At 49.4% G+C, this 25,801-nt stretch overlaps 1 protein-coding gene across 1 annotated transcript; it reads left to right on the top strand.

Moving 5' to 3' along the window:
* Positions 1-8,618: 8,618 nt before the first annotated feature.
* On the top strand, positions 8,619-18,832 carry GATA4 (GATA binding protein 4). The gene is made up of 5 exons (XM_033857564.2): positions 8,619-8,783; positions 9,793-9,918; positions 14,250-14,337; positions 15,897-16,024; positions 17,097-18,832. Exons 1-5 carry the CDS (start codon positions 8,619-8,621, stop codon positions 17,277-17,279), a joined length of 690 nt encoding a protein of 229 aa, XP_033713455.2. The 3' UTR covers positions 17,280-18,832.
* The last annotated feature ends 6,969 nt before the right edge of the window (positions 18,833-25,801 follow it).

Here is a 25,801-nt window from a genome sequence, read left to right as displayed (position 1 = left end):
TGCTTGCCCTCCCAGAAGCCTTAGAGCCAGCACAGGGTGACCAGGATGAGGGGCCGTTCAGAACTTACCAGGCCCAGAAAAGGAAGGGTAGGGTTTGGGCTCGGTACCCGGAGTCCGGGAAGTAGCAAACATTTTCAATGGCTGGTGGCCACTCAGGGATCCCGTGGCTGTAGCCGAGCCGAAGGCTGAACCCAGCCTGAACCCAGGGAGCTGGGAGATGTCAGTGACCAACTAGAGAACCCAGCATTTAGAGCAGTTTTCGGCACCCCTTTCCTTGCATTCTGCATGCACCCTGCCTGGGAGGTGGTGGCACTGGGGAGAAACGAGTGTGCAGGGGACCACGGGGGAGTAAGCGTGTCAGGGTTGTAGGTCTCATACCTGGAGTTCGGTCGCAAGTGGCCATACGTCTGATTTTAAGCCTCTTGTCCCAGAATAATTGGTAATAAGCACCTTTCCCTCAGAAGCGTGCCATTCTGGATGATGAGGTGTGTGGCATCCAAGCCAGCCCGAGGGGTGTTAGAAAGGAGGAGAGCCGGTGGTCCCGGGTTTAAGAGGGTGGAGGCTACAGGACAGGGTGTCTGCTGAACGCAGCAGCCTGTAGAGAGACCCTGGCTAGTCTTCACTCAACGTCCCGCAGGGTTCTTCCCCAGGCCCCTCGGGGAAGACTCCAGGCAGCTCATCCACTGGGTAGAAGTGGACAGGAGGGAGCCCACAGAGGACGAGGAGACCACTGGGCAAAACAGTGTTCGTAAAAACACTTATTGTTAGAAGGACAAACTATCGACGTTAGCAAGAGTTTTACAATAGAAATTACAACACAACACAATCTTTGAGTGTTTCCTGCTCAGTTCATTTGCCTACTTTGAAGACGGTCTCCCAGCCCGTGGATCACAGGTGGGAAGGGCCACAGTGACCCTCTCCTGGGAGTCTACGGGTGTTTAACTTCCAGATCTGGCAAACGAAGTCACATTCTCAGAACCTAACACCATAGAACTCTAAGTAGACGCGTGGCAGTCTGTATCCATCATGGACTTAACCTTGCACAATGCAGGAGGCTCAGGACGTCATGGTCACTGAGGGTCAACTGGGAATTCTAAAGCACCGAGAAATTTCTCCTGGGCCGGTGACTGACCCATCTGTCATGGGGAAATTTTTACACTGTAATTATATCCCTACATGTGGGGATTCTTTTTGTTGTTGTTGTTGGGGGGGGGGTAGGAATTTGTTTATTTATTTATTTTTGCTGTGTTGGGTCTTTGTTTCTGTGCGAGGGCTTTCTCTAGTTGCGGCGAGCGGGGGCCGCTCTTCATCGCGGTATGCGGGCCTCTCACTGTTGCAGCCTCTCTTGTTGCGGAGCACAGGCTCCAGACGCGCAGGCTCAGCAGTTGTGGCTCACGGGCCTAGTTGCTCCACGGCATGCGGGACCCTCCCAGACCAGGGCTCGAACCCGTGTCCCCTGCATTGGCAGGCAGATTCTCAGCCACTGCGCCACCAGGGAAGCCCATGTGGGGATTCTTGAAGGCCACAAAGATGCAGGCTAGGAGGCATTTCCCAAGCTGGTGCGCTGGAGAGCACTGAAACACATGTGCCCTGAGACGCTTCTGTTATCAGGTGAGCTGGGTAAACAGGGCATACCTGCGTCCTGGACTTCCTGTGGTCCTCGCCACTAACATGCCATGTTGCGACCCTAGACTGTCTTTCACTTACTGATTTTTGAACTGTTCGCGTTGATACTGTCTGCTGCTGGGAAGAGAATTGAGTCCCTGACAGGATGGTCAAGCCATCTATCTGCCGGCAGGAGCTGGTGGGACTCTGGGCCCACGGTTAAGAGGCTGCCCAGTCAGTCTGGGTTGAAATCCCAGCTCCTCTATTTCCTGGGCAAGACCTAACTTCTCTGAACCCCAGTGACATTCCTCTTTCCGGGCCTCCCTCCCACTCTGCCCCTACTGTGCACACAGACCAGGTAGGAGTGAAGGTAGATACTTGGGAGCCTGTAGATCTTCAAGGGAGGAGCAGGTGGTCCACAGACTGGAAAGATAGAGGCTTGGCTCTTCCCACAGCTCCTTCAGTGGCAGGCATTGGTTGCCCAGTGAAGTCTTCTCCTCATGTTTCTCTGTGTGATGTGTAATTTTTCTTAGCTTATTAGGGGGTATTAACTCTTGGGAATATGCTGTAAATATTTTCCTCCAGTCTGTCATAGCAAGAGTTGTTCTTCAACCTCTTCTTTCTTTCCCTCCCTCCCCTTTTCTCTTTCTCTTTCTCTCTTTCTCCCTTCCTTCCTCCCTCCCTTCCTCTCTCTCCCTTTCTTTCTTTCTTTTTTCTTTCTTTCTTTCCTCCTTCCATCCTTCCTTCCTTCCTTCCTTCCTTCCTTCCTCTCTCTCCCTCCCTCCCTCCCTCTCTCCCTCTTTCTCTCTCTCTCCATCCCTCCCTGTTTTTGGTGCTTTTGTTCCTTCCTTTCAGAATGTCCTTGCTTCTTTGTGATTTTTTTTTTCTTAACCTGACTCATTCTTTAACTCTCACCTCAAGCCTGAAGCCAGGGTCCTAGGTAAATGCTGGAGGTGTGTGTGTGTGTGTGTGTCTGTGTGTGTGTGTGTGTTGGGGGTTGTGGTGGAAATCTATTTCCAGTACAATTACAGTATTCACCCGGAGAAAAGTTTAAAGGTCTCTCATATTATTCCGTGGCTATCCAGAAATGTAGTGTGCTAAATGTTTCATATAGATTACACTCAGCTTCCTTGTCTGTAAGTTTCTAAAGCTGTCTGCCCCTCGTGGATCGGGTCGGGATGTAGTGGATGCTTTCTGTGAACCCCAGCGTTTTGTTCTGGGCGCTCAGAGGCAGGGCCCCCGGCTCCGGCTCCAGCTCCGCAGGGCAGCTCCAGCCCAGCCCAGCAGGAACCGCTTCTATTCGGCAGGAGCTTCCAAAGTAGGTGCTCTAATCCCGCCAGCCGGACGTTGCCTGAGCTGTGTCCGCCCTCCCCGCAGCAGCAGCCTGTCACAGGCTGGGCCTGACGAAGCCCAGAAGACTGAAGCCTCAGGAGCTGCCCCAAAACCTCCGGGTTTGTTTGCTTCTCACCAGGCGCCAGCCCCTGGGACAGAGCCGGGCCTGTCAGGAAATCCAGGCACAATCTCTGCTGAACTTTGGATGGGACTCAGGGCTGGGGTTCAGCATGGGACGTCTGGGTGGGGCTGGGGACTTTGTTCCTGAAGCTCCTTTGGCTCCGGGAGGTCTCCGGGGCGGCCCCTCCCCTCTCTTTGCCGGCCTTAATTTGCAGCACTGAGTCGCTACCCTGGGCATGGGTAATTTCCGTTGTGTTTGTGTGTCTTCCCTCCGCAGATCGCAGAGAGATCTAGGATGGCTGAGGATGTGCTGCTGGGGGGCGGGGGGGCCGGGTAGTGATGCAGTCCAGGCGTCATTGCAGTTTGTCACATTTAATGTAATTATTTGCTTTGAGTTGTGCATCCCCAGCTAGACGGAAACAACTTTGGGCAGAGATTTTTGCCCCAACTTTACCTAGTATACCTCTATGTCCAGCACGTGCTACAGAGGCAGGTAGAGCAGACACACACGGCAAATGTTTGGGCTCCCCACCAGAAACCAGATGGACTCAGCACCTGAGGGGTGAGGGAGAGGAGGGTCTCTCCCACCCGGGCTCGGGCTCAAGACCCAGCTCCCCTAGCAAGTGGAAGCCCCTCCAAAGAGGGAGGGTGTGACGGACACCCCTGTGGTGGAGCTCAGCGCAGAGCCAGGATCTGTGGCTCTGACCCAGAGGCTGGCACACGCATGGCCCCATCCCTCAGCCTGAGCTCTCTCTCCAGCAGTCAGGAGACAAACCAGCTTTGGGGCCGCGCCCAGTGGGTGTTGCCAACCGCTATCCCGGCCTCTGAGTCCTCTCCCTCCTCCCCTCCACCTCCCCTCTCTTCCTCTCCTGGCTTTCTTCCTCCCAGCCCTGACTCGCCTGCTGGCCTGTGGGTGGGTTCCCCGAGATGGATGAAGCCGGGCATGAGAGGTCAGGTCCCTACCCGTGATTGCGTCAGCTCTCCGTGGGGAAGTCAGGGTGGGATCCTTCAACCTCCTGGCCCCCATTTTTCTTTCAGGCACTTGGATGGGAGTAGTCTGCCTTAGTTCCTAGGACTATCGGTACTAAATTAGATGCCGAAGAAATCAGGCTGGGTTTGTTCCCCTCTTTAAAAAGAGTTTTTTTAAGTGGGGCATGGATGGAAGTGAGGAGTTAGACCCCCATTCTTGGGGTGAGGGCACAATTCATTTTCTCCTTTTGGTTGCTAAAATGATCATGAATTAGTATTTCCCATGAGCAGACCCCGAGACCAGTCAACCTGCCTGCAAGTTCATTCCCTGCCCACAAGTCTCAAACTGGACCAAGTCTGAGAGTGATAGACAATTTACAATTCTGAGAAAAGGTCAGATTCCCAAATCTCCTGGCTCTTTTATCTGTCCCTCCCCCAATATCCAGGCACCAAGGTTCTCCCTGGTTGTCCCCACTCCCCCAAACCCTCCAACCCTGACAATAACCTATCATTGTTATCTCATTTGGTGTTTGCAAAGCACTTAACAACCATTGTTGTGAGTTTTTCCTCTTATTTACAAAGTACTTTACAACTATTATTACAAGTCTTTCCTCTGAATGTGGGGTAAAGCTGACCCACTTCCGAGAGCTGGATTCCCACTGCCTTCTAAGTGGTTGGTCCAGTTCCCGTGATGCCCAGCACTGGGTGGGTGGGGCTTTCGTAATTCAAGGCCATGGCTGTGCCCTTCCTTATTAGAAATCAGACTGCTGCCCACTTGCCCTCGGGAAGTTCCACCCAGTGCATGTCTGATGAAGTGGTTATTAGCAAGGTTCACACCGTCAGATGATGGTGCTGGTTTGGGGCTCCCAGCCTGTCACCTCCCACTTCCCCCAGAGTGGGTGCTAAACAGCAGGGTTTGAACCTCTTTCTCTCCCTTCTTCAGTTCAAGGGGGGGAAATATATGTATGTGTCAGATGTAAGAGAGCAAAACAGTCCCTTCTCCCAGAGTGGTGTACTGGGAGCTGCTTGAGGTGATCAAAATTTTTTTTTTGTTTCATTCTTATTTTTTTTTCACATTTTAAAAAGTAAGCAATTATAACATTACAGAACGGTGTTTTAAAAAATGAAAAGTCCAGGGACTTACCTGGTGGCACAGTGGTTAAGAATCCACCTGCCAAAGCAGGGGATACGGGTTCGAGCCCTGGTCCGGGAATCTCCCACATGCTGCGGAGCAACTAAGCCCATGCGCCACAACTACTGAGCCCACATGCCACAACTACTGAAGCCCACGTGCCTAGAGCCTGTGCTCCGCAACAAGAGAAGCCACCGCAATGAGAAGCCCGTGCACTGCAACGAAGACCCAACGCAGCCAAAAATAATTGAGTAAATTTAAAAAATTAAAAAATTAAAAAAAAATGAAAAGTCTATACAATTTGATTAGCCTAATAGAAGCCCCTTCCTGGTAGTCTCAGCTGCCATCACAGTGTATTTGGTGTTTTGCGTGATGCATTTTTCATTTAACATGGGAGGTAGGCATTTTTCTTTATTGTTAGGTTGTCTTTGTCATCATCATTTACAATTATGTAACGTTCCATTGAGGGAGTTGGATGGCAAGATTTTCTGGTAGAAGATATGGAAACTTTGCCCATTTGGAGGTGTGGTGGGTTGTAAGGAGACGTGGTGCACCTGAGGGATGCTTTTAGGAAGCACGGCCTTCACCTCCCCATCCTTCTTTTGGCTGCTGTTGTAACACCTGACTCTTCAATCTGGGACTTCTGCACTTCCTACCCTAGGCAAGAAGTCTCTGCCACCGTAATGCCCACCTTGTTTAAGATATGTGGCCCAAATGAATCCAGTAATATTTACTCCTTATTGATACTCTGACCCGATCTGCCCAACCAGGTCATTAGCATTCTGAGCTCCTGTGACATCTGTCGGAGCGCTGAAAGAGCAGATGCTCAGTAAGTATTTGTCGGTGACAAATACACACTTGCCAACCTCCAGTGCCTTCCCCCAGCCTGTAAAATGGTTGCTTGACTGTGTAACCCATTCTGTGTGGCAAGAAGGCATTTCTAAGGCGAGCCTCGGTGCTGGGTTCTCAAGGTAGTCAGGCCAGTAACCAGTAGAGAGACCAGGACTGCTAGGGAGGCTCCTGGGCTGAGATCCTGTCCTGGGTGTAAAACAATACATATGAAGAGAAAAGGGAATCTCCCCTCCAGAAAAGAGGAATGGATGGAGAAAGACCCTCTCCCTGTCTGTGCAGCTTTCTTTAGATGAACTGGAACATAGGAAAGAGGTTGGTTTGCTTATCTTTAAAAGGAAAAGAGTGTGAATCTTCATCGGTGAGAGGCACGTTCTGAAATATTTATGAGTGAAATGACAGAATGTCTGGGATTTTCTTCAAAAGAAATCAGGATGGGGGAAAGTGGGTGGAGGAGGTGTACCTGAGACAAGATTGGCCACAAATTGTTGGAAGCTGGATGGTGATTAAATAAGAGCTCATTTTCCTATTTGGGCCACTTTTTAATATGTTTAAATTTTTTCATTGTTAAAAAAAAATAGACTAATTAGGTTGTGCTCTGTTTGGACTGGAAAGGTGATGTAAAAAGCCCTCCGTCGTGATTTAGACAGGAATGCAGAGGATCAATTTAGGGGCTGTAGCGCCATCTAGTGTTGATTGCAAACACTCTACAAAATGAGGACATTGCCAGCGCCCCTCCTTGGTCTGAGGGCCTTTTGTGAGCTCCCCTGGCCTTTGCAGTCCCCTCACTGGAAGGCTGGGCCGAGGGAGCAGGGCCACCGGGCAAGGGCAGGTGGAGGGTGACATGCAGGTTGTTCACTCCGCGCCTCCCCCCGGGTTTGGGGAAGCAAGCCGAGAACAGGAGTGATCGTGTCATGTGCGGCTCTCAAGGCAGGTGACCTTGCTGGAGGGTTCTCAGTGTGACCCAGGTGCAAAAATAGCCTCTCTTGTGACCGATGTGTGCTCAGCTCCCCGGCCTGAGCAAACAGCCCCTCACACCTGCACACTGTTTACTCATAGTTACTTGTTTGCAGGTGCAAATGACTGTTTGTGTACCCAGAGTTGAGGAGAGGGCCTCCACCATCCTCTTCTCCAGCCCGAGTTCCCTCAGAGCAGGTAGCGAGGCCACAAAACTAGCAGAATGTGCGGCCTTAAACCCCAGGGTAAGGGGCTAGGCTGATGGAGGGAGAGCTCTTACCCTCCTCCCCAAGTCTCCCCCCTGAACTAGAGAAAAATCCACTTTTGCCTCTGGTAGTGGGACAAGAACAATCTGAACACCAGGGTGGCTGTATTTAGGGACAGAAAATTTAGAAAGGATATAAAAATGTTCAAAATAGGAAGCATTTTGTATACATGGAGTCAGAGAGACTTCTGGAAGTTCTGAGCCAGACTTTATGTAGATCACAAGGAATAAGGAAACTGGCCCAGCCTGTCTCAGCAGGATGACTGAAATGGCCAGGAGTGAGATGAGTCAATTGTTAAATTCTATAGACATGGAAGACAAAGGTGATGGGGAGGGAGGGGCCTGTGAGTGAGTGCAGGGAAATGGCAGGGATGGCCACGTTCCTGTGGACGGGTTCCACTCTAAAACACCATTGCTCATAATATGCACCTTTATTTTATGTTCCAATAAGCAAGAAAAATGTCAAGCTATGACACAGCATATCATATAGATACATTGAAATGAGAAAAATGAGTTACAGCCTTTTTCTGCAGGAAAGTTTGAAAATTTCAAGAACTTTCAGAAAAAGATAGTCCCTCTGGCTCAGTAATTCTGCGTCTAGGGGAGTATCCTGAGGAATAAGCAGAAATGCTAAGATTAGTTTTCAAAATGAGCGGTGTCTACAAAAGTCAGAAACTGGCTAAGTAGAAGTCCAATGAGAATAAAGGATGGTGCAGTCCTAGCATGGGATAATATACACTAAAATACGTTTATAAAGAATTTCTAATGTGGGAAAATGCTTTGGTATGAAGTGAAAAAACGGGCTCAAAATGATACAGCTTGACCTCAAGTAGACAAAAATATGTCAATATATAAAACGTTGCAAAGGATCTAACAGAACAAGATGTTAATAACATGGTGATCTTTGAGTTACAGGATTATGTACGATTCCTATATTTTTTTACACATTCCAGCATTTAATTTTCTCGAAGTAAATATTTATTATATTTTTATTGAAAAGGAAATGGAATCTCAATTTTGAAAGGGAAAAAAGAGAGAAAGAAGGTCTTGAGTGGAACTCAGTGTTAGGTGGAACCCCGCCCCCGCCAGGCTCTGAAGAGAGAAATCCAGGCGCTCGTGGTCTCTGCCACACTCTGTTCCCTTTCTCGTGACCAGGGAGAGCCTGCTGTGTCTGGGATGCCGGGGGTAAGGTCCGCTTGCTAGGACAGCCCTCTGAGCCGGTTCCCAAGGCTTAGGGCCAAGCGAGGAAAAGCCAGGCAGCCCAAAGCGATCCGTCTTCCACTCCTTGCAAGGAGAGGGCATTATTTCCTTGGTGTCTAGATTCTCCGCTGTGAGATTTCTGGCATAAACAGAGAACTAATCCTCTGTATTGTTTCCCACCCAGTAGATATGTTTGACGACTTCTCGGAAGGCAGAGAGTGTGTCAACTGCGGGGCCATGTCCACCCCGCTGTGGCGGCGGGATGGGACGGGACACTACCTGTGCAACGCCTGCGGCCTCTACCACAAGATGAACGGCATCAACCGGCCCCTCATCAAGCCCCAGCGCCGCCTGGTAAGCCAGTGCCGCGCGCCCAGCAGCCAGGCTTCTCTCCTTCTGTCAGCTCCTGGCTTCAGGGCTCGGCCTTGGTGGGAAATTCCTGGTTTTGAGTTTGAGGCTTCAAGTCATGTTTCAGAGAAGGTGCAGGTTTAAGGGCTGGATGAGTGGCAAATAGTAATTTCTTACACCTTCAGAGTTGGCTTGAGCTACGAGGATGGTCCAGGCCATTTAGTTCAACCCCTTAGCTATGCAGAAATGAACAGTGAGGCTCAGAAAAGCTAATGGCCTTGCCCATGGCCACTTAGACACTGAGTCTCCAGAGTCCAGACTTCTGCTCCCCGACCCAGCGTTGTCAGGTGTATCGCCTATGTTCACATCAGCTCCACAAGGAAGGCTAATTCATCCTTTCTGTGTTGTGACTTACCCTGTTTTCAGTTGATCCGTTGATAAACCCAAAGACCAGGGAGATTATGTGGGGCATGCTGGGCCCTGTGGCTGGGGAAGAGCTGGAACCAAGTTTTTGTCTCCTAGTTTCCTGGTCTTTTCTACTAAAATTTGATTTTGACCAATTTGAACTAGCTTTCCACAGATATTAGGGAAAGAAGAACGGAGGGGATAAACCCTGGTGCTTCCCTTTCTTGAGGTCAGTCTTTGAAGACACTCGGACACAGTAATTCCTCACCCCCACTCACTCCCGGCCCCTGAGGCCCGGATTCGTTCTACTTTGGGGAGAAGCTTTTCTGCCTACAGTGTGCAGGGCTTGCTGGGCTTTTCCCTGACGCGAGTGACTGATAACGTTGCTGACGCCGCAGTTATGACCAGGATCTGCCATCCCCTGCAGCACAGCCCTTTTGCTCCCACGCCCCCAGGAGAGGCTTAGGGACGCGGCATCCGAGCATCCGGTGCGGTGGCTGGTCTGAGACTCACCCAGCCGTGCCCCACACTTGCTGCCGGTGAAGCGAGATGCTGCGGCACCTGCGTGTCCTTGTCCTTGGACCTGAAGGGTCTGTCTCCTGTGTTGCAGTCCGCCTCCCGCCGAGTGGGCCTCTCCTGCGCGAACTGCCAGACTACCACCACCACTCTGTGGCGCCGCAACGCCGAGGGCGAGCCCGTGTGCAACGCCTGCGGCCTCTACATGAAGCTCCACGGCGTAAGGGTCCCCCGACCGTGTCCCGCGCTTTCCTCCACCGCTCGGGTCTCACCCCTCTTCCTCCCTGCAGATCATAATTCATTTTCTCCTTAACAAAGAAATGTAGATCTGGAAGGGACCTTAGAGACTGTCGTAGTGCGTTAGGGTTGCTATAGCAATACCATAGACTGGGCGGCTTAAACAATAGCAATTAACCTCCATGGTTCTAGAGGCTGGAGCTCCGAGATCAGAGGCCAGCAGGGTTGAGGGAGGACCCCTGTCGAGTGGCAGACTTCTCTCACTGTGTCCTCGCTTGGTGGAAGGGGCAAAGGAGCACTGTGGGGTCTCTATTACAAGGGCACTAATCCCATTCATGAAGGCTCCACCCTCATGACCGCATCACCTCCCAAAGGCCCCACTTCCTAATACCATCACCTTGCATGTTAGGTTTGTGCACATATGAACTTGAGAGGGACACAGACATTCAGACCATAGCAGAGACATTGCTATGGAACATCATTTCCATCTTTAACGTTACGTAAGTCTAATTGCCATTTCACAGTTGAAGAGACTAAAAAATAGTCTATATGTGTGGTAGTTTGATATATAACAAAGGTAACAATTCAATGGATAGGGATAGCTTTTTAAGAATGACTGTATTGACATAATCTGGAAAACAAAAAGAAAACTTGACCTCTACCTCCTACCAAAAGCAAAAACAAACTTGGATGTATTAAACATATGAAACATAAAACATCTTTAAATAGAGACAATAAAAATGCTAGAAGAAGATGTAGAGGGGGAGTATTTATATAACCTTAAGGGTGGGAGGAGACGTTTTCTTCAGCAAGTTTTCAAAACTCTTAAGCCATAAAAGAAAAATTAGATATATTTGATTGTATAACATTTCATATTAGTGTATGGAAAAAGATACCCCAAGAAAGTAAAACCAATATACACATACATGAGAAAAAGGATTAATATTTCCAGAATACAGAGAGCTTCTACAAGCCTCTTTTTTTTCTGGCCACACGGCTTGTGGGATCTTAGTTCCCCAACCAGGGATCGAACTCGGGCCCTTGGCTGTGAAAGTGCAGAGTCTTAACCACTGGACCGCCAGGGAATTACCAAAGCTCTTTATGTTCTAATTTGGAACAATCTCCATTACATAGTGCTTAAAAACGAAGTCTGTGCAGAACACTGTACATAGCATGGTTCCAGTTTTATAAAGAAAGAGGGAGAACATAATTTATATGTAGTTGCTTATATATACATTGAACACTTTTGGACGGATGAATACACATACATATGTATACAGATATGTACATGTGCACACATGTTTGAGAACTTTTTAAAATGTAAGAAACAGGCTGTTATTCCAATTGCCTCATGGGCAGAGGATTGATAGTAGTAAGATGGGAGGGGTTGTTATTAACTTAATCTCATGCATCTTTTCATGTTTTCTTGTTATAATGAGCTTAAAAATGTCTAAAAATAGAGAAAGCCCACGCACAGCAGCAAAGAGCCAACACAGCCAAAAAAGTCTAAAAATATAGTTAAGAATACTCATAAGAAAACATATGGACCCTTGAACAATGCAGGGGTTGGGGGTGCCGACCTTCTGCACTCAAAAATCCATTTCTAACCTATAGTCTGCCCTACGTGTACATGATTTCTCCTTACCTGTGGTTCCACATGTGCAGAGTCAACCAACCACGGATCATGTAGTGCTGTAGTATTTACTATGGAAAAAAAATCCACATTTAAGTGGACCCATGCAGTTCAAACCCATGTTGTTCAAGGGTCAACTTTTGTAAGAAGTGTATACAAGGATACTTGTTGAATCATTGTAATCATGAAAATGGAGGAAAAAAACCTTTGGGAGGAAAATGGTTAAAGAAACTATTGTTCTTCGATAGGGGAACGATAAAAGGAACTGATAGAGGAATATTATGTAGGTATTAAAAGGATTGTGTCTGTAAAAAATTAGAAATAGAATTACTATATGATACAGCAATCTATTTCTGGTATAGATCCAAAAAGAATTGAAAGCAGAATCTCAAACAAACATCTGTATGCTCATGTTCACAGCAGCATTATTCGCAATAGCCAAAAGGTGGAAGCAACCCATGTGTCCATTGATGGATGGATGGATAAGCAAAATGTGGTCTACACATACGATGGGATATTATTCAGCCTTCAAAAGGAAGGAAGTTCTGGGCTTCCCTGGTGGCACAGTGGTTGAGAGTCCACCTGCCGATGCAGGGGACACGGGTTTGTGCCCCGGTCCGGGAAGATCCCACATGCTGCGGAGCGGCTGGGCCCGTGAGCCATGGCCGCTGAGCCTGCGCGTCCGGAGCCTGTGCTCCGCAACGGGAGAGGCCACAACAGTGAGAGGCCCACGTACCACAAACAAACAAAAAAAAGTTTTAAGAAACATGGAATTAGTGACTCTCTCAGTCACATGCATTTCTTCTCCCCACCATCACTATGCTATGTCAAAATACCCTGTGGCATTTTTGGTATTTGGAATTTTCATAAGAACATAATGTCTCTAGGACGATACTCCCAGAATAATTAAGATTAAGAAATTTATCATCAGCTCTAAACACATTTAATTATGGCATCTAAGAGGAGACTTATCCTTAGAAACTGACACCAAGTTAGGAAAATCAATTAACATATATCTGAGCATAATTACGAGTACAATCTTAACGTCTATGTTAAGAATTACAGGTTTGAGGTTGGCACTGGCAGCCGAAATTCAAAATTGCCACTTAAAATTCAAAATGAAAATCTGCAAAGTCTTTTTAGAAAGCATTCCCTTTCCTTACACTATACTGTCACAGGTGACTTTATCCATTAATGCGAGTATACTTGACACTACTGAACTGCACACTTGATAATGCTTAAGATGGTAAATTTTATGTGATGTGCATTTTATGACAATTTTTTTTAAAAAGTACTGAGGTGGGTGGGGATAAACATGAGGACAGGATTCTTCTGAAGTCAGGATGGTCTTCAAGAGGTGGGCGCGGGGGCAGGGGTGGTAGGGGGAGGCAGGGCAGGGAGGGGAGGATACTTTCCTCCACGAGTGGGAGTGCTGTCTCATCTGACTCGCAGTTGACTAGAAGGCAGTTCGAGTTCACGTATGCTACTGCACTTCTCTTTTTTTTTGGCCGCACCATGCACGGCTTGTGGGATCTTAGTTCCCTGACCAGGGATTGAACCCGGGTCCTCAGCAGTGAGAGTGCAGAGTTCTAACCACTGGACCGCCAGGGAATTCCCTGCACTTCTTTCTTAACAATTCCATGTTCACATCTCCGACGTGGTCATCACTTGTCCTTCTGTATTTGCGGGTGTGGCCTCTGTTAGTCCCATATGGGAGACTAGCACAGACCAGGGGCTAAACAATTTGGTTGGCCAGGCCTGAAAGAAGCCAGATGTGGGGCAGGCCCACTCTTCTAAAATAGTAGAAAGATGACCCTGCAGGCCTGCCCCCGACACTTGTTCAGGCATCTTGAATGGCTCAGGAGTGTGATGCCCGACAGTCACTGCTTGTTTAGGAGAATTCAGACGCCCTAAAGTGCTGTCATAAAGGACTCAGGCACTGGCCACAGGGCAGTCTCTCCACCATTGTCCCCGCTGCTCCCGACACCCATGGAAACCACCACTTGCCCCAGCCAGGCTCAGCACGGTGCAGAGCTGCTCCGTGTAGAGTGACTTTACATCCCCACTCTCCAGGCCGCCTCAGGGCGTGCCCATGATCTCGGCATAGCTATTAATAGCACCCCCTCTTCACTCGCAGTGTCCCAGTGTGGCTGATCAGTTAGCAGCTTTGGCACGTACTGTTCTTGCTGCTTGAAATGTCTGCCCCTCATCGACTTGACAGTCTCCTACAACCCAGGCATCACCTCCTCAGGGAGGCCTGCCTTGATGTGCCCATGTGCCACTTTCCCTCCCCCAGCCCGGGACAGTTCAGTGTTTCTTTTCTATTTTCCCTCGTCACCTATGAATCTGGTTATCTTCTATCTGTCTGTCTTTCCCAACTGTGAACCTCTGGAGAGAAGGGACTGTGTCTTTAGGTCTTTGTTTCTCTAGAGTTTAGTATAATACCCAGCATGGAATAGACATGCTCAACACGTTTTTTTTTTTTTGGTAGAATTGATTTCTTGCTCAGCAGGAGTTCCAGGCCTGATTCACTCAGTCTCAGCCCCAAGGTTTGTAGAGGAATTGCATAGATCTGGTCTTCTCGTTGTGTATTTGTGTGTGTGTGTGTGTGTGTGTGTGTAAATAATGTCACGGGTCAGGTACAAATGGAAAACCACATATATTGACTTGTGACCCCCTAGGTCCCCAGGCCTCTTGCGATGCGGAAAGAGGGGATTCAAACCAGAAAACGGAAGCCCAAGAACCTTAACAAATCGAAGACACCAGCAGGTGAGAAAAAGATCGATGTGTAATTATATGAATAACTCAGTAGCTCTCAGAGTGTGTGAGCATCATGTGTGCTCAGGTGGGCCAGCCCAGGCTACCAGGGTGTAATGATAGCATCGTCCATCCCCGGCCGTTCAGGACAGAATGCATAACCCAGTGCAAAAGTAACATCACCATGGAACATATTGGGAGCTTTTAAAGCAGGTTCAACTCATGTTGTGGCCTGGTTTTTGCCAGTTGCAAAGACTGCAGAGGTCCAGCTGGACCGGTTGAGGGCCTGGAGGAAAAAGGAACATGAGTCGGTCCCTCCATCTTTGGTGCTCCAGCCACTCAGGAACTCAAGTTCTTTCAATTTGCTTTGGGCTAAGTGGGGTGCAGGAAGACAGGGTCCTGTGAGTCATGTTCAGATTGATTTGTAACATTGATTTGTAAGCCAGTGTATAATTAACATCATGTAGTACTCTGTACCTTGCCAAGCTCCTTCACAAATATTATCTCATTGATCTTTACAGACCCCCATGAGACCCCATTTATGATCTCCATTTTACTAATGAGCAAGCTGAGGCTCAGAGAGGGCAATGACATCACAAGGGTCACACAGCTGTGAATGGGTAGAGCTGGAATTTAAACCCAAGAGTTTTCACTTCAGGGCCCATATTCTGTTCAATATATACTCTGCCTTCTCAATTTCTAGATTTCAGAATGAGGACTACTCAGGTCCCCTACCAAGAGCACTCCCTCCTCAGTACCGCTGTCAAATTAAAGATTTCACTGGAAAATGTGGCAGTTGTGGAGAAATTAAGTCAGCTGATATGATGGAAAGTTTATCTTCTAATCTAAAGCCTGACAAAGTCAGATAAGTTTCCCTGTTCCACTGCTGAGAACATGACCAAAGTTCTCCTTTTCCAGATTCGACAGTGGCTCGCTCCTTCTGGCAGTCACGTCTTAGCAGAGCGTTCACTGGCTCACACCAGGTCCTCGGCCTTTCTCCCTGCTTCCACATTGTTTATACGAACAGCACCTTCCCCTGGGGAACTTCATCTCTTTACATGGTGGGGTCCCAGCGGGAGCAGGCGTCGGTTCAGGTGTACAATCCCCTATCCGAAATTCCAAATCCAGGGAGCTAGATTTGGCAGTAAAATGTAATCTGAACTGACACAGGCTAGTTACAGTCTTCAGTTATCCCATGTGCGAATATTCCCATGTTCTGCTGTAGAACTATTAATGTATTTAATTACGGGGTGTTGTCCCAGACCCTGCTGCAGGTATTCTGTTAATACTCAGTCTTTGTCCTTTTTAAAATCCAAAAGTTTGAATCCTGAGACACACGTAGCCCCAAGCGTTTGGGGTGGTGAGCCTGTCATCTGAAAAAGTTCCCTTGAAATTCTGCTACTTCTGCTTCATTGTGAGAACCGTTGCCCTGCACTGATGGAAGGACCCTGCTTCTCTCCCCAGCAAATGTAGACAAGCCGTTAGCGCGGATCTGCCCTGGCTGTCTCCAAGGGCCGCCATCCGTTTGTCCCTGCCCCTGGGCTGGGTGTCCTGACTCTGCCTTGTTCCAGGTCCCTCGGGCAGTGAGAGCCTCCCTCCCACCACCAGCGCTTCCAGCAGCAGCGCGGAAGAGATGCGTCCCATCAAGACAGAGCCTGGGCTCTCATCCCACTATGGGCACGGCAGCTCCCTGTCGCAGGTACTGCTCGTTGGGGGGTAGACTCCAGGCGGCCAGGCTCCCGCCCGAGGCGAGGGGCTGTCTGCAAGAGGATATGTTTCAGCACATCTGATCAAGCTACAGCGATTTGGACACACGACCGTGATGCACGCGTTTAGCAGTTCCTCTGTGCCAGGACCCGTGTGCTGGCACACAGCATTGCTACCACCGGAATCAGAGTGCGGCCGCTGTGTGGGAGGCGGAGCGGGGCTTTCTAGGCCAGTCTGTCTCCTAAGTAAGGGTGGCTTGACCTTGGCCTTGAGGGTGGGTAGATCTTAACAGGAGGAAGGGGAGGAGGAGGCCCTTCCTGGCGTGGGCAAAGGTGTAGAAGCTGCAGAGGGCAGGGCGGGCGGGCTGGGGTTGGTGAGGAGGTCACAGGCAGGATGCCGTTGTCACGAGGGTTGGCTGCAGGTCCAGCTTCACATGTGTGTCCAGAAGACGGGCCAGCAGGACCCTCGTTTCCCTCTGTCAGATACAATGGCAATCCTGCTCCTCTAGCCCCTTCCCTGTGTGGTTCCCCCATCCGGGATCAGGATGCCCCCAAGCTTGGTCACGGTCTCCCATTAACTCTGATCTCTTCTCCGCCTGTACTTGAGGCGGGCGAGTCCTAAGGAGCCTTCTGCCGTCAGGGTGAAGAGAAGCTGGTGCCCTGGGGCCAGGAGAGCCAGGAGCCCCTTCTGGGTGGGGGGGCGGGGGGATGGCTTCCTTCTGAAAATGGAGATTGATGGTGAAAAGACTGTAGAAAATGCCTCGTGTGACCGTCAGAGGCTTCTGAGAAACCAGAATAGTCACGAAGCTACTGGGTCAGTGCTCAGAAGCAGCTGACGAGTCACGCAGACCCCCTGTATCCCATAGCACACAGGGGTCAGGGGAACAGAGTGCTGCCTGCTGCCTCTCCTGCCCTTGTCCTTTGGCCCTGTCCTCTCGTCCCCTTCCTGGGGTGGGAGCCAGCCTGGGCACTGCTGTGGAATGGGGCTCCCCTCTCCAGCCCAGACCCCCTCCTGAGCCCCAGGAGGGATCCCATTGACCGCATCTTATTACTTCTCGCTTTCAGACGTTCTCGGTCAGCGCGATGTCCGGCCACGGGTCCTCCATCCACCCAGTCCTCTCGGCCCTGAAGCTCTCTCCGCAAGGTTATGCGTCTTCTGTCAACCAGTCACCGCAGGCCAGCTCCAAGCAGGACCCTTGGAACAGCCTGGCCTTGGCTGACAGTCACGGGGACATAATCACTGCATAATGTCACCTCCTTCCCTCCTTGGATTCCTGCATGGACTTGGGACTCGGAGGACAGCAGAGATGAGGCTCTGGGCTCCCGGGGGCCGGCCTGCTCTGTCTGGGAATGACTCCAGACAACAACTGGGAAGAAACTTGAAGTCAATGATTTGGTTAGGGGAGCGGGCGCTGGATTTTATTGGATAGCTTTGCAGGTGGGGGACTGGAGAGAGCGCAGACTCTGATCTGGAAGAGCCTCCACCCTTCGCCAGATCACACTTAAGCCCCTTCCACGGAGTTGCAGACTCTTTCTCATTTTCTGCCTCACCACCCCTGACAAGAGACGAGATGTCCTTCTCCCTTGTCTTTCCACCGCTGTGGCCCGAAATGGTGGTTTTTGCACGGTGTTCCCGGCACGGGGGATCCGAGGGCAGGGTGCCGGGGCCCCTGCTCCAGCCTGAATCAGGGTATCTGATGGACGTGTGTTTGGACGCCTTGGCCCCTCGGCGGGTCCTGCCCTCGCCCAACACTCCCCTTCCGGCTCGGCACACCTGCATCCCTCATACTGAATCTTGACTCCAGAAACACGGGGTAGGGCCAGTGTTACCGGATGCTCCGTGGGGAGATGGAGGAGGGGCCGCTTCTCCCACCGCAGAGTGGCTTCGGCAAACTCGCAATCTGGCAACTTTGCCTCCCACGCAAGTTCCTTCCGCGGCTAAAATCGCTCCTTCTCTTCATCCCCGAGGCCTCTGAAAATAAGCGCCCCTCCACTGCTCTCGGTGATTCAGCTCTGCCCGCAGCCTGAACACGTCCCCAAATCCTTCTTCCACCCCATCACGCTCAGGGGGGTCCTGAGTAAGAACAAAAACGGTTCTGGTGCTGAAGCAAGTTTGACTAGCATTCATCCAAGACTTGAGATCTTTCTGGAGAGGATGTCTAGTGGACACCATCGCCGGGCCTGGAGCTGCGCTGCGCGGGGCGGGGTTGTCAGCCTGGAATTTGCGCATGCGCCGTGGTTCCGCGGAGACGCGTCTGTTGCCGGGACTGACGACCGAGGGCATCCGAGGGGCGCAGCTCCTGCACCCACGTCCTTTCTCCAGCATCAGTCTTTTGTCCAGGAGGCCAAATGCTAGGGGCTTCTCAACATAATTTCAAACCAACACTACACAACTCATGGAAGAAAGAGGACGAGTGATGAGAAGACACCGGGCGGGCGGCCGGGGGCGGGGTGCCCTCCCACTCTCGCGGTCTGGGAATCGGCCTCCTCTCCACGTTGCTGTCGCTGCCCGTGGCCCTGGGCTCACGAAGACGCTTCCTTCCGTGTCCTGGCTGCCAACAGAATGTAGCTGACTGGCCTTCCTCTGTGCTACTCCAAACACCCAGCCCCCAGCCCAAATCCTCCTGGCGGTAGCAGAGAGTATCTTTAAACCCAGGTTCTGTTTTAATCATTTACATCGCTTTCTTCTAAGAAAGCCGCCTTCATATACCTTCCTTAATCCACAAACCTGCTAACGTTGTCTTAAGGTGAAATGGCTGTAAAATCAGTATTTAACTAATAAATTTATCTGTATTCCTCTTCCCCTTCTCCTCCTCCCTCTGAGGTCTTTGCTGGGAGGTTCGCTGCTGCCCTTTGCAAGGCAGCCCTGAGCCACTGAGGCCCCTTTGCTGATCCGCTCACAGGCTGCGTCTGAATCGCTTTTCCCTTCATTCCTTTCGGCAGTTGGCTGAGGCTTCCTCTGTGTGTGTCGGGGGCTAGTGACAAGGACTAGCTTGTGACCTTGACAGGTAACCTCTAGGCTTGCTTTCCTAGGAGAGGGTTGGACCAGCCCTTAACTAAATTTCCTGTGGCCCAGAAGTTGCCTCCCAACGAAGGGGGCATTTTTAGACCTCCCCTCGGGTACACCAGTGGCTGGAGCATGAGGCAGAGCTGCAGGGCAGTGGTCTCTCCAGCCCTCCTGGTTTGAGACGTGCACTAGACGTGCTCTGTCATCTCCTACTTTCTGGTTTGATCCAAACAAGCCCCTGGAGGAGGTCAGTGGTGCTCCACGCCAGTGGCACAGAAGGTGAAAATTTCTCCTTTGTCCATTTTGTCTTCGCTTTCTTAGTCTACAGAATTGCTTAATTGCTTCATCTTAAAAGTGAGGTAGCGTTGAGGGGAGCGGCCCTAAGGCCTGGGGAACGGAACCCAGACAGGCAAATCCACTCCCACTGAGAATTGTTGGCAGTAGCTTCCTGCTGCTCAGCTGGCTTATGCCAAACCCAGTGGGCAACTGGTGGCCTTTGACCTTTCACAACACCCTTGTTATTTTTGAGCAGGTAAGGGAAAAAAAAAACTATAACAACCATTCTTCTATGTAAAATCGGAAAAGCTTTTTAATTGGCTGAGAGATAGCCAAAGCTACTAAACACAGCTACCATCCAAAGGGATGAGTAACCGATAACTCTAGCAAAGAATAACAAAAGAGATTCAAAACCAGAAATAAAACCTACCAGGATTTATGTTGGCCTTGGGGAGGACGTGTTTTCTGATGATGAAGTCTTTGCTGAGAACATTTTTGCCACTTCCCTTCAGGAATGGTTTTCAGAAATATATATATTATACACACACACACACACACACGCACACTACCAGAAGATTGACCTCACTCCTTATATAATCATAACTTATGCTTCACTCCAGATGGTAAATCCAGCTTGATTCAGCCTCCTTGCTCACCAGACTTGGTTGCTTTCCCAAATCGATGCATCCTCAGAGTAAGTCAAGTTGCTACCAATCAGGATACTCAAAAGGATGCAATTCCCAGATGGTTGGGAAGTGGCTGGAGGTGGGGGGGGTAGGGGGCCAGCAACGAGAAATGTCTGGCCTAATACGGTGAGTGCAGCAGCCAGTGGCATGTGTTCGGGCTCAGACATCCCTCACATTCCCTTTCGGGCTCACCTCTCACTACGACAAAGATTCTGAAGCACAGGTCAAATCATTTTAACAGTCAAGAGCATTAATCCTTAATATTTGACTTTTGGATGCCTTTAGGGGGTGAGTAGTAGCAGATTTAGCCATGATTATGTTTGGCTTGGGTTGACAGTAGTGAAAATAAGTTTATATTCACTGAACATGCGTCAGAGGGAGCTGGGCTGGAGTTTCTTTGATGTGCCCCCTTTCCGAGCCCGCAGAACTTACTGACTCGGATACTAGCGCATGAGAAACAGCTACTTGGAAAGCTGCTTTTGGAGTGGAGGTGACGGGTTTTCAGTTTTTTAAATCATTTTCTGACATTGGAAACTACTCTTCAGATTGCATCCTTGCCTTGCTTGAAGCTGGAACACGCCACCATCCTTACCAACACAGATATGTATCTTCTCAGAACCAAGGACCAGCCTCAAAGCTTCCAGGTTTAGCCCGGGAAGTGGAATCCATGCTCCTGAGGGCTCCCTGCCCTGGACGCTGTTGCTTTCCGTTCAGTTCCTTAGCCTCCTGGGAGCACTGCTGCTCTACTTCACCCTGGCTCCTGCGCGATTTTTATCTCCCCTCCAATAGCTGCAGCTGTAACATTTGCAAAAAGACTTCAAGAACGAGGAGAACTAAATAATCCAAGCAAGAATGGCATTAAAACAGACCTAGTTTCTCAAAGTCCAGTTTTCTTTAGGTCTGTGCATGACTAGATCACTGGTTGAAGCCTGGGGGATTGTGGGTTTAGTTTTACAGAAAGAGGCGATCATACACAGCCGTGCTCTGGGCTAACAGGAACAGTGGAACCAGGAAAAGCCTGCAAGGTACCGGGTGGTACTCTTAGCCCCAGCTTAGCAGCGGTGGCAGGCCCTGTGCGAGGGGGTTTTCAGACAGACGCAAAGAGGGAGCTTCTCTTGAGTGAAGGGTGATACGTGAGATCCCCACACCCCGTCACGCACACACTCCATCCCCTCCCTGCTCTGCGGTGACTGCCTTCTGTCCTACAGCTGTGGTGGCCTCGCTTCACCTGAGAAATAAACATGTGACTGCATAGGTTTTTAACCAGATGTACTTGAAGTTCAAATCACTGGGCAGTCTGGAAGTTCCAAATCAGTGAATCTCTGATTGCAGGACTTAATTCAGATGAAGTTCACTACTAGTAAATGATACTAGTGAACACTACCAGTAGACCCCTGTTACAACCAAGATATTGTAGTCTCTTGTGCCACTGCTTCTTTAAGATAGATTTACTCAGATGAATTGGGTTGTAATTAGACATGTGAAACATTTAGCTCTATCATTCCTCCTCTGTCCTTTTCCTTTAGAACTCATGAAAATAAAAAATTGAAAAGATCCGTTATTTCTAGGGTTCTTGATTCTCTTAAGACTTTGGGGCTGGGCTGGGAAACAAAAGAGGTAAGACTGAAATAACAGAATCCTAAACAGACCTTTGACCAGGACTCTACTGAACAAAGCAATGAGTGATACCAGCTAATGTGCTTTACAGTGTAAAGCCATCGCTTTGTACTTAGTCAGAGAATCCCCCAGACTTCTCTGGAGTGGTATGGGCTGGACACACTTTCAGGAAGTCTTCCTGTCCCCCCACCCCTTAACATCCTTGCAGGTTTCCTTAATGTGGCCTCCAGCCTTACCATAGCCAAAGTTCCCCCTTTACCCCACCCTACGTTTTGAAATTATTTTGTCTACATAATTACTTGGGCTTTTCTCACTTTTTATAGATCAAAACCCAAACTGCATATAAATTACACTTCAGTTTTTTAAAGAACAGAAAGCATAACTGCTCATCTCTGCTGACAAGTACTACCAGATAGTCCGTAACACTAAGCTGATTGAATTCCCGTCTTAGGCAGAGATGCTCGATTTAGGTTGCTCTGCACTCTTGGTATGGCTATCGGATAGATGGTTACCTTGGGGCTTTTTTGACTATTTGAAAATGGCTCATGGGGTCCTATTGGGTGAATCTCTGGGTCCCGGGGGCTCTCGGAGGGGACCACTATCATACAAGCACTTCCTGGAACAGATTCTGTACCCATTTCCCCCTGTGCTTCTGCTTCCTTGAAAAGTAAGGGGAGGGACTTCCCTGGCGGTCCAGTGGTTAGGACTCCACACTTTCACTGCCAAGGACGCGGATTCAATCCCTGGTCGGGGAGCTAAGATCCCACAAGCTGTGTGGCACGGCCAAAAAAAAGAAAGAAAAGAAAAGTAAGGGAGGAGCCCACCAGAAAGAGCTAGACACGGGATTCTGAGGTTTCAGAATTCTAGCCCAGGTTTGGCCAGTGTCTAGCTGTGTGACTCTGGGCATTTCACCAAACTGCTCTTCACCTCAGCAGCTTCATCTGCAAATGTTTTGGAGGAGGGAATCTTTAAGTTCTCTTTAAGCTCTAAGCAGTTGTGAGAGCAGAAATAATCCGAAATTATCCTTGCCATATCTGGTATCACGCAGGGAGCACAAGTCCCATGCTGGTTGGTGTCATGCTGTGAGGATGGTCAGGAAAAGACATGAAGAAATTCATCCCTGGGGTCACACTGAACTTGATACAGCATCCAGCACTTTGGACCAGCAGCTCTGAAACCACAAGTTGAGCAAAGTGGCTCATCTCTCTGAGTCTTACATACTCTTGTTGGTACAGATGAAATCTCAGGGCCCCAAGATTTGAAAATACTCCCTCTGGAGACTCCGGATGGATGTTCTCCAAGCGGAAAATAGTACCTTTACTGTGACCCAAGTAATGAGGTTTAAAAATGTTTCAGAAGCTTTTCATCCAAATGAGCATTGCCTCTCAAAGTTGCTGCCTTGGAAACTACTAATTCCACTGTTTCAGCCACGGTGAAAACATAGGTTGGAACTCCCTTTAGAGGCTCTCCAGACCTGCTCAGATCAGCCTAAAAGAACCAAGCTTATTGCTTCTCAGCCACAAACAGAATTTGGGGGTCCCAAATAGAATTACATCACTTGACCAATTTTTGTCACCTGTCCTGATCCTAAACGCCCCCTTCAAAGAATAGAAATTTGCCATCATGAAGAGCTATTGAAGAAAGGACTGTAGGCTCTGGAAGCTGATTTCAGTGGAGGAAGCAGATCGATGGGAAACATTTTCAGGTTTTTTACCACTGTCACACTGATGGGGACAGCATGCCATGCTGTAGTTGTGGTGTGTTTTCTTACGTCCATCAAATGACCTTGGTGTCTTCCCTCACTACCCAGCTGCGTTGATGAGGTTTGAGAGGCACTGCAGGTTATGGGACCAGAACAGGGTCCTGCTTGGAGAATGCTTGAAGAAAATCATTTCTGCAATTTGGGGCAGTGTTTTTTTTTTTTAATTTTTGGAGTCCCAGACCTCTCTGAAAATGTAACAAAATCCATGACCACTTTCCTAGAAAGGTACACATATATGAGTGGTACACATACACAATTCACAATTTCAGGGGTTCTATGAACTCTGGAAACTTCTCCATATTCCCCAGGTTAAGAACGCCTACACTCAGGCTCCAGTTTAGTCCAGGGCTGCAAGGCTGTGTTGGTCGAACTGACCCGGTCAGCTCCATCTGACCAGGGTGCCCTGGTACTTGGGACCCAGAGCAAACCTTGCCATTTAGCTATGAAGTAAAGCAGTGGGACAGTCCCAGGGCAGTTGTCAAGGCCCTAGGCCCCCCTGGAGGTCCTGCAGCCTAAAATCTAGCAGTTTGCACAGGGACAGGGCTGAGGAATTCCTGGTAGCCCCTTCCTTACAGGAGGCTTTGGGCCTGGAGTCTGTGGGAGTACAGGGGGGGTTACAGGACACGAGCTGCTAAGGACTGGGGGTAGTATTGCTGAGGTTTCCTTCCTCAGCTGACCAGGGCAAGTCGAATTGAAGGGAAATAACCCCACTAGGAAAAAGGATGCCTGGATTGGGAGGCCATGCCTGACTCACTTACAGATCATGAGGGGTTTCAGAGATCATCGGGTCCAAACCCTCTTGTCCCACCATCGTCGAGGGAAATTGCCCAAGGCCACAGAGCCGGTATGAGGAAGAGGGGCACTTACTGAGCACCTACCCTCACTAAGGAGGCCGAGACTGGCATAAAGATACCTCCCTTGCAGTTAATGCGCTCACCATTTGGGGGCGCCGGCGTTCTCTTCCTTGTGGCCTCCACAATGCAACAGCCTGATTTTCAAACATTCAATCTGAGACCACCCCGGAAACTGTGCTAAAAAAAGTACCTGCCACTTACCGAGCACTCCTGCAAATCAGCTGCGCTAGTAAGTAGCCTTATACATCCATTAAAACTTTCCTGTATCCTCACAACCACGTTTTGCACACGAAGGAGATACAGCCCATGGATTTTAAGTAGCTCCCTTAGGCCACAGAACTAGTACGTGCAGAACCAGGATTCAAACCTGACTGCAGAATCTGAGTTTTTACACCGCCCCCCTGCCTCTCCCAGAGAGTGGAAACCTAAAAGCTGAAAACCCCACACAACCTGGGGTCCCACTCCAAGCTGAAGTCTTTCAACGTCTTTCTAGAAGTTGGGGAGAATCCTTGGTTCCGAATTCTCCAATTTAGACATGATGAAAGAAGGCCCTAGAACCACTGGAAAATAGGGCTCACCGTCCACAGTAACACGTCCAAAAAAGAGGGACAACTGGAATGGACCCGGGAGCCTCCCTCTCAGCTCTCCAGGCTCCCCAGGTGTTCCTAGAGACACATGAAACCTCCTCCATGTGGTTCAGGACCCCAAGCTCATTCATTGGCAGTCTGATTCCTCACCACATCCTACTGCTTTTCTCCATCACATCCTTTCTTGCTTTAATCGATTTTCATGGTCATTGTAACTTTAATCCTGTTTAAGATGTCACCGGCACAAAGGGAGAGGGAGAAATCGGCTCCATGGCCCTTAGAAAACTGGGTGCTGACCCCCATTGTGCTGAGGCCCAGGCTCCTGTGGGCTTTGAGGTGGCCCCCCGTCCCCGTCCAGGACGCAACTAATAATAACTAAGAACATATTGATCTATCGCTACATGTCAGGCTAAGTGCTAAGAGATTTAGGTGAATCATCTCAGTAAATCCCACCATAGCCAGTGAGGTAGGCATTTCACTGCATTTTACAGACGAAGAAACTAAGGTATGGAAAGGTTAAATTACTCGCCCAGCTCTGCGCACTGAGAGGTGGGATTTGGACTCAGGTAGTCTGAGGCAGCAACAGTGTTCTTCACTGCTATCCTGTAGTTGCGCTTCTGGAAGCTTGCCCTTCTCCAGGCAGATTCCCCAGCTCTATTGTCTTAGAATGGTGATTGCATACATTTGCACCGCACTTTACAGTTTATGAGTTTCGTATCTAAGACCTCATTTAGCCATTCATTCAAAGAATATTTACTAAGTGCCCACCAACTGCCAACCACCGTGCTGCTGAGTCCTCGCTGCTCCACCTTGTGTCCCTGGACCTCCAGCAGCAGCAGCATCCGTGAGCTTGTGGGAAAAAGGCAAAATCTTGGGCCCTGCTACAAACCTTGCTTTGTGATATTTCCATAATAACACCATGAAATAGCTATCCCACTTCATGCTGAATAGATTCAGAGGTACTGTGACTTGCTTGTCTCC

This window comes from Tursiops truncatus, chromosome 6, assembly GCF_011762595.2.
Source record: "Tursiops truncatus isolate mTurTru1 chromosome 6, mTurTru1.mat.Y, whole genome shotgun sequence".
Taxonomy (NCBI): domain Eukaryota; kingdom Metazoa; phylum Chordata; class Mammalia; order Artiodactyla; family Delphinidae; genus Tursiops; species Tursiops truncatus.
This window is presented reverse-complemented; position numbering and strand designations above follow the sequence as displayed.

What these genes read in the sequence shown, in the direction of transcription:
- GATA4 (XM_033857564.2), top strand. Translation starts at nt 8,619, where the DNA reads ATGTTTGACGACTTCTCGGAAGGCAGAGAGTGTGTCAACTGCGGGGCC. An exon ending in TCTACATGAAGCTCCACGGC is followed by an intron (nt 9,919 to 14,249) that starts GTAAGGGTCCCC and finishes GTGACCCCCTAG; the next exon opens with GTCCCCAGGCCTCTTGCGAT. An exon ending in CAAATCGAAGACACCAGCAG is followed by an intron (nt 14,338 to 15,896) that starts GTGAGAAAAAGA and finishes GCCTTGTTCCAG; the next exon opens with GTCCCTCGGGCAGTGAGAGC.